Raw genomic sequence first — 8,744 nt, 5'->3', positions numbered from 1 at the left:
TATATATATATATATATATATATATATAGATATATATATATATATATATATATATATATATATATATATATATATATATATATATATATATATATATATATATATATATATATATATATATATATATATATATATATATATATATATATATATATATATATATATATATATATATATATATATATATATATATATATATATATATACATATTTAGGCCTAAATATTTATATGGGGGGGGGGCTAAAAAAATTTTTTGCGGGGTGGCCCCTTTTTTCTAGTTCCGCCACTGCCCTCTAGTCTAATGAAAACGAGATTAGTCAGGGCAATCTTATCCAGCAGGCACTGTGCCTAGGGCCTAGAAACTTTTAGAGCCTTCAAATGCCAGAAAACAAATTAGATGTAGTGAAAAAATTAATTTAAAAGAAAATGTTTTTTTTTCCCCATTTAAATGCAACCTTATAGACAACCAATATAGACATCACATGAACTGGAATATGGTCACTGCCACAGTTGCCAGTTGAGCCTAAAAATTCCCATGGCCTACAAAGACCGATTCTAGTTAATTTTCTTGTAGAAAAAAATTGGTTTATGGAACTTAGTGAAATTTTGTAGAAAAAAAATTAAATACAAAACCAATTGAAATTTTTTATTATCACATATGCGTGCGCTCCCAATTCACTCTTACAGGTCTAATTAGAATAATTAGTTTCTACTTAAACCCATGTTGAGATAAACATTTAGTATTGATTATACAGTGGTTTATATTAATAGTGCAAAGGTAATTTTACTTTTAAAATGCTGTGTTATGCTTGAGAAGAACAATATTGTCTGTTACAGCTTTGTCATAAAATAGCAGAAGGCATCTGTACAGATGGGATTCTTTCAGCTGACAAATACACAACAATCTGGTCTTTAGAAGAATGGTGGCAGGTCAAGTCATCCATCACTGACATACTAAGACAAGCTGTTGGCAAGGAGTGGACAAATGAGAAAGTAAATGTTTTAAATGTATAAGTGTCTTATTTTTTAGAACATTCAACCCCCATTCCTCCCCCCCCCCCCCCGATCCCCCTTAGTGGGTGCTATCGTTTAAGGTATTCCTCACAGCAAAAGGATCCTGTTAATTATTATTATTATATATAGGCCCTATATATATATATATATATATATATATATATATATATATATATATATATATATATATATATATATATATATATATATATATATGATAAAGATGCTTTCAGCAGAAATGAACTTAAAATTTAAAATAGTAGACATCACATTTTTTACACCTTTCAAACCAGAATTAAGTGAATGCTGTACCTAAAGTTGAATTTTGTTACAGAGCAATAAAATAATTCATCCTTATTTATTAGCTGGATGAGGCATTAGGTCCACTAGATGGCCAGTACAAGAAAGTCATCAGTGAAGTGATCAGTGTTCACAGGGCAGACCTCCGACGCAGGCTGGTTCAAGACACAACAGCTGTATCTCATGCTGTGCTAAAAGATTTTGACTGGAAGCTCAAGGTGGTCTTAGTATTAAAAAGCTAGATACTTATTTTTTCTGAGGCCATGTTTTGTTTATTTTAAAAAAATACTCATTGCTACACAGCAATTGTATCAATCACTCTCTATTACAGCATGAGATAAAAATACATGTGCACTTAAAATTTAAGGCTTATTCATTTTTTTTATTTCTCTCTAGTTAGTTTAAAAATAATATCATTAAAGAATACTTTTGATTAAAATGTCTCATTACTTTCAGTTATCATTAGCAAGTGACAAGCTAGCATCTCTCCAAGAACCACTATTACAGCTTGATCTTTTTGTAAGGGAGGCAAATGGGGAAAGAAAACAAGTCTTTGTCGAACTTAATAAATCTGAACTTGAAAAATTGATTCTTTCATTAGAAGGCTGCAGTAAGGCAAGTCCACTGATATTCTTTTAATATTATGCAGTAATTAATTTATTTTATAAAATTTAGTTTTATAATGGTAACCAAATTTTTTTTTTTTATACTTTGCAGTCTGTGCAACAACTGACTACATCTGCTTCCTAGTCTAGTGTTCTCTCTAGTTTAGATTGTTCCTGTAAGACCCATCAACAATAAGCATCGGCCAATCCGGTTTTACATAATCAGATTCGTAGAATTTTAAAAATTCTACAGAGCTTGTTTTGCTTTAAACAGTAATGTAAAGCTTAAAAGATGTTCTCGTTAAATTAAAACAAATACTCAGATTCGTTTGTCCATTTAGATTCAGAGGATCTATAATTTTTTATTAAATTTTTATTATGAACTAAAATTTAAATATGTTGTTACTAAACATCAGATTTAAAAAATACATAATGAACTGCATATAGCCAGTTATGAGCAGACTTTTTTTTTTAATAGTGCTGTGATTAATTTTATATCCCATCAGGAACGTTGACTTGTATTTAATCATTGACAATATGTGTCTGAGATTGAAAGAAAATGAATAACAGATTTTGAAGGCTTCAACTTTTAAAATGAGTCAACCATAGATTGGGTTGATGTATAAAAATATTTTGATAAATGCATTTTCATCATGTGTTCATTATAAAAACTGTTATTGATATTGTAAAAAAAATGTATTCTTAACACAAGGAGAGTCTGAATTGATTTGATGTAAACACTGATACTTGTGTCATTAAGATGGCTCTTGTACTGTTGGAATGTACATTTGTATGCAAGGTCAATTCACCTGTGTGATGAAAATTGAAGTAATAAAAATGTCAGTACCAGCTCAAAGAATTTTGTACTGTTCAGGTTTCAATGTAGAGAGAAATAAGCACGTTTCAGAACAATATTTTATCTAGTTAGTAATACTACAGTTAACATGATAAAATGCAGATTAAATAATAAATTACATGTTTAGAACAAAATTTACAGCACAAACATTAGGTATGTTCTACTGAAGCAAGTCAAATTCATGTTTCATAAATTAGTTTTTATTAAACGATTTCAGACACCTAAATAAAGCAAATGGCATACACACACCATTCACAAAACAGGTAATGTAAATGTTCAAAGCAAGTCTATCAAGTAACAATATTTATTCATCATTGGCAAATTCAGCTGGGTCTTTGCGCTGCAGTCTTGCATGTTCTTTCTTGGCCCAATCATAAATTAAATAGGCTCCCACAAAAGCTGTGTAAAAAAAAAATAAGTGAATCATTACTAATTGACTTGAGTAAAACAAGATCTGAACTATGCATGTTTTTTTAATTATAAACACGTATTTGAACAAAATGTTTAAGAACTGTAGATTACACTAAGTAATTAAAAAACCACCAAATATCCTAGCTAAGATTTACACATAATTTTTTATAGTACTTTTTACATTGCAATTAAATATACTTTGTATTCAATGCACTCAACCAGAAGTACCTCTATTATTTATCACACAGTATGGCTACTCACGTGGTGCAACTCTAAAAATCTGTCCTTTAACTCTGCGAAACATGTTGGGAACTCCCTTTGATATAGCTCCAGCAAATGCTTTCTGCTCGTACGGTGAGAGGCTGTATGTTATTATGCCCCTGATATTTTTATTCAGTTCTCCCCAGTGCATACCCATGGTGATGCTTGTCTGTTACTTCCTAAAACATTGTTTAAAACATGTTTTTAAAAACAAACATGAAATTAGCAATTAGGCCTAGGCCTAATAGCTTTTACTTTTAGCTTATCATTTTGTTGTGGGATAGAACCATAAGTATTAAAAGGGTAGATTCTAAATTGCAAGGACCTTCTCAATGGAAGATATATTGTAGTAAGACACTAGCTTTCGATTTTGACAGCTTTAAACTTTTAATAGGCCTACCAACCAATTATCTAAAATATAGGCTTACATCATTTTACAAATCCATATCCTACTAGGCAGCTAGTGTCCCAGATATATGGGACACTCATAAAAATAATTGCTAAAATTTATTAGGCCTAACAACTAGGCCCAATTTAAAACACAAATGATGTTTCTTGTATTTGGAAATGGACTATTATTGTATTTGTTTGTGTCTGTTTCATGAAAAAGTTTAATTTTGAAAAAAGTTAGGCCCTTGGCCTATAGCACTGGATTTGCAAGACTTGTGAAATGGCGGAAAAAAGAAAATGTGCATGAATAATTATACTTTTGCAGAGCAGAGTGTCTGTGTCTTAGAGTTTAGGTTAGATTCGGTTACAGTTAGTGAGTTACTGAGTTACAGTACAATTACAGTGAGTTGACCTACTGAGTCTCTAGAATATAATTTATAAATAATGAAGCAGGTCTAGATAATAGATATCTAGATCTAGTCTACTAAGTTACTAAGTCTAGGTCAAATTCTTTGTAGAAGTGTGAACTAGTTGTGTAGAGTCAAGAGTGTAGAGAGTTTAGGTAAAACTCCATTTTAGCTTATTTTATTTCTCCGCTGCTTGTTTACCTCCAGTTGAGCATATTTTATTATAACAACCGAAACACACCAAAACATTAGGAAAACACGATTCATTTATTTGTATTGTATTTTTGTTTTAACAAATTAATAAAAATGAATAAAAAAACAAAGAGATTGACTTTGTTTTAGATTTTGATAATTTAGTTTTGTTAAAACTTGAGAAAAATCAAGATTTAGAATATTGAATGTGCAATGTTCGTGTGTCAGAATTTTCATGGCAATGGGTGAAGTACGTAAATGTAACTCACAATTGCAAGGCGGTTATGTTTGTATTGTTACAAGTATCTCCCAGGCATGATACTATAAATAAACATTAATGAACTTACAATGACCCCAAAACTGAGGCCAACACAATTTCAAACAGCTATTGCCCGATCTATGACGTTTGCTGATAATTTTTAATGAAAGTCAATGTGAACTTACGGTGAACCCGCGATCGTGTAAGGATTTTTCTCCCACTGACGATATTTAATTGGAACAGTTCTAATGCTTTTTTGTTTTTTTTACCTTTTCTAATAAAAAATCGCATTCATAAAAAAAAATAAGTAGATCGGTGTTTTCCTAACGTTTTTGTGTGTTTCAGTTGTGTTTATAATAAAGGCCGATGCTAGCCCGAAAAAGATACGCATGCGCAATGGAGAGAAACCATGACTTGCCATAGCGGCGATGTTTTCTATGGTACTGCGCATGCGTGTGTTTACAACCGCAGAACCCTAACACCAACCCTAATCCTATTTCTAACCCTATCCCTAATCCTATCCCTAACCCTTTCCCTAATCCTATCCCTAATCCTATCCCTAATCATATCCCTAGCCCTAGCCCTAATCCTATCCCAAACCCTAATTCTAGCCTTAACCCTAGCCATAGGTCACTGCGCAGAGCTATCTTTAACCGACTAAGTGGAGACGTTGGGGAGAAAAATCTTCCAAGTAGTCACTTCGTATAATAAAATAAGCTGAACTGGAGTTGAACGTCAAGCGGGGAATAAAATACGCTAAAATGGAGTTTTACCGAGAGTTTATTTTTAGTTAGGTCAAGCTAGGCCTAATTTTTAATTTTTTAGTTTTGATTTATTTAGGCCTAACAGTTTTTTTTAGTTTTAGTGTAGGCCAGAGCCTACTATTAGGGATTTTGGTAAAAAAACACTAATCATCATATAAAAATAAAAATTACATATTCTTGTAGAGCTCAACTAAATGAAAACAAAACAAAAAAGATTTTCTGTCTAGCTCAAATAGTTTTTTTTTAGCGAATTTTTTTGTGAGGGGTGGAATCCCCTTGCTTTTGCATTGGCCAATTGTGACAAGTCATGGTATACCTGAATAAATTGAGCATAGTTATTTTACTTGCAGTTGTATTTTGTTCATATTTGCAGAGTTTAACTAGAATGATATATAGAACTTGTAAATGCTGTTGAAATTAATAAAAATAATACAGAACTTATATTTTTGTGTTGGCTTCCTTCCATAACCCCAAAAAACTGTGTGCTGCGCAAATATAAAAATGTTTCTAATGCCATATTTTATATAAATACAGCAAATGAAAGAACTACAAAGTTAGAAATATAAAGTAAATGACTTGAACACTGTTATGTGCATATAATTGCCTCATTATTTTGGGCAGGTGAAGTAGAGTCCATCTTTAAGCCATTTTGTTATAAAACTGCTGCGCAAATATGAAAATGTTTCTAAAGCAATATTTTATATAAATACAGTGAATGAAAGAACTCCATAGTCAGAAATCTAAAGTAAATGACTTGAACACTGTAATGTGTCTATAACTGCCTTGTTATTTTGGGCAGGTGAAGTAGAGTCCATATAAAAGCCATTTTGTAATAAGTGAAATGAAGTTATCAGATCAATGTTTTTATGTGTGAATTGTGTATGGATTCTGATTTTCAGCATATAACTATATCTAAGGGTAAGTAGAACTTGAATACTTAAAATTACAGTTAGCACAATGCTAGTGTTAGCAACAGACAGGTAACCTAGATCTAGGTCTGACTCTTGTCAGTCTAGTCTGACAAAATTGGATTTTAGGAAAAACATATTCTGCAAAACTAGAACTAGAGCTGAAAAAATTAAAGATGGGTATGTAAATATATTTTGAAATAAAAAATTAGGAGATTTGTTTGCACATTCCATAAGAATGCTGTTGTTAGTTGATCAAACTTAAGGCCGGAAGATCGGGATGAAAAAATATAACAATGGTGGCAACGCGACCTACATACAGTGACCACCTCTAAACGAGTATATCTAATGTCAGAGTCAAAATATCCAAAAACAAATATCATTTCCACATATATAAGATATGTCTGCTCAGTAATCTTCACTCATCTAGAATAACCTTTTAAAAAATCGTGATTCCAACGTATTTGAAACTAGCCTTCATACAGGGGGAAGACCAAAGCAGAGACAGCATGCAATCAGATCGCTAAGCCATCAAAACAATGGGAAAACCATTCTACTTTTCATTTAACATTAGGAAATGACCTTTTAAACTTAATTAATTACCATAAATTAAAAACTTATTAGTATGCAAAACCAAATCTCGTGCGCCCGGTATCAGAAAGTAATGGGCGATTTCGGGTCATGTTTTTACCGCGATCTCGGCCGATACCGACAACCCTACTACTATATAACTATTTTTTTATTTTATTATTATTATTATAAAATAAAAAATTAGCCTACAGACTAGATCTATAATATAAGCCTATTGCTTTAAAGTTTAAAAGTGTTTATACAAACAAGTTAATTAAATTATTAAAATTATTTTAATAGTTAATCTCCTTACAACTTAATAATAAACTCAGTATTTCACTATTTTGTACAGCGTTACGGAAAAGCCCTTGGTTCCGTTGTCCTTCTGGTATCAGGGGAAAGAACGCAAGCTAATACTTCCTGTTAATCGTAAATAAGTACATATAACCGATAAAATAGCTAAATGCAGGTGTGGGTAAAATGCGAGACGCGAAGCCTGGAAAGTCGACATGGTGAAACGGAAAAATGCACGACGATTGCGAAACCCACCGATTACGAGACATTTTTACCTATACTCCATTGGTTGAATGGAAGGGGGCAATTTGTGATGATGTATGCTAATATTTCATCGCACTCGAAAACTAATGTCATAATGATTTACAATGAACTTTGTTGCAAAATGTTTAAATACTTTTTAATTAAATTTTGTAATAAGTAGCATATTTCAAAGGTGAACGGAAAAAAAGTCACAGGAAAAAAAAAACAGAAAAAAAGTCACAGTTTTTGCTAGGAAAAAAATTCACAGAATGGAGAAAAATTTCGGAAAAATATCTCTAATCATGTTAGTCACCTAAGTAGTTCGAAATACTAGCAATTAGTTACTTAATCAAAAAACATATTTTTTGCTCTTCCAATGTTCATTTAATGTTTTCCCGTTTGTGCCCAAGACCAGTGGCGTAGCTAGGGGAGGGCGGGTGGGGCGGCCGCCCCGGGCGCCAACCTTAGATGGGCGCCAAACGGGGTAGAAAAATAGAAAAATATATAAAAGGCTAGTTTTGATATTCATTATTTTAAGACTACTAATTGGGTTAACAGACTAAGTAAACTGTTTTCTAAATCGATTGTGTGACACTAAATAAAAACACAGTGACCGTTAAAAAACGTATGTGTGTTGGGGGGGGGGGCAAAATTAACAGTTTGCCCCGGGCGCCGGAAAAGGTCGCTACGCCTCTGCCCAAGACAGGGGAAAGTTTTATCAGTCTTTGTTTCTCCAACGTAAGTCAGGTACCCATCAGAGCTGGGTGTAATCCTACAGATTACAACCAGTGTTTCTTCCATACTTTTTTTTCCAGTGAGGGGGGAGGGGCACTTGAGGGGGTGGACATTTTCCGGGGGGACTGACACTAGTAAAAGTATGTTTTCTATATAAATTCCATTTCGTTCGTTGGGGGGGGGGGGGGCAGTAGACTTTCTTCGTGGGGAGGGGGGGATCCGAGCTCGATAGCTTTGGTTTAGTAGTCTAGTGATCTACCTTTCGGCCATGCCGTAACCCAATGTTCATCTAAATGTATTATATTTTTATCTTTTTGGAATGCTTATCAGTCCGGAATTTTCCGCTGCTATTTTTCAGTAACACATATATATTTTCACACAAAATATATTGCCATATATGTTGCCATTCTATAAAAGCAAACGTAGGCTACATCTATACAGTGTTTCTTCCAGACTTTTTTCTCCCGGGGGAGGGGGGCACTTGATATTTTCGGGGGGGGGGGCGGTCAACATTTTCCGGTGGGGGGGGGGGGG

The 8,744-nt window shown here is 32.9% G+C and overlaps 2 protein-coding genes across 3 annotated transcripts; one reads left to right on the top strand and one right to left on the bottom strand.

Annotated features, from left to right (window-relative positions):
* Nucleotides 1-838: 838 nt before the first annotated feature.
* LOC131931498 (COMM domain-containing protein 8) lies at nt 839-2,770 on the top strand (the record flags this gene model as incomplete). The annotated part of the gene is given in 4 exon segments (XM_059288311.1): nt 839-994; nt 1,381-1,533; nt 1,772-1,930; nt 2,033-2,770. Coding segments are annotated over 4 exon segments (501 nt in total), but the record flags the coding sequence as incomplete, so codon positions are not given.
* Nucleotides 2,771-2,954: 184 nt separating this feature from the next.
* On the bottom strand, nt 2,955-7,342 carry LOC131931499 (cytochrome b-c1 complex subunit 8). Of its 2 annotated transcripts, none has more exons than XM_059288313.1 (3): nt 7,252-7,342; nt 3,449-3,627; nt 2,955-3,175 (listed from the first exon to the last, which is right to left on the bottom strand). In XM_059288313.1, the coding sequence occupies exons 2-3, from the start codon at nt 3,603-3,605 to the stop codon at nt 3,081-3,083; spliced, it is 252 nt and encodes an 83-aa protein (XP_059144296.1). In that variant the 5' UTR covers nt 3,606-3,627; nt 7,252-7,342; the 3' UTR covers nt 2,955-3,080. The 2 variants fall into 2 exon arrangements, with proteins under 2 accessions (XP_059144296.1, XP_059144297.1); XM_059288314.1 differs by having other exon boundaries at nt 7,289-7,322.
* Nucleotides 7,343-8,744: the final 1,402 nt, after the last annotated feature.

This window comes from Physella acuta, unplaced genomic scaffold (assembly GCF_028476545.2).
Source record: "Physella acuta isolate Inbredline_101_S28 unplaced genomic scaffold, ASM2847654v3 ptg001981l, whole genome shotgun sequence".
Taxonomy (NCBI): Eukaryota; Metazoa; Mollusca; class Gastropoda; family Physidae; genus Physella; species Physella acuta.
This window is presented reverse-complemented; position numbering and strand designations above follow the sequence as displayed.

Coding starts and splice junctions, on each gene's coding strand:
- LOC131931499 (XM_059288313.1), bottom strand. CDS start 3,605: ATGGGTATGCACTGGGGAGAACTGAATAAAAATATCAGGGGCATAATA. Junction 3,176..3,448: donor GATTTTTAGAGTTGCACCAC/GTGAGTAGCCAT, acceptor TTTTTTACACAG/CTTTTGTGGGAGCCTATTTA.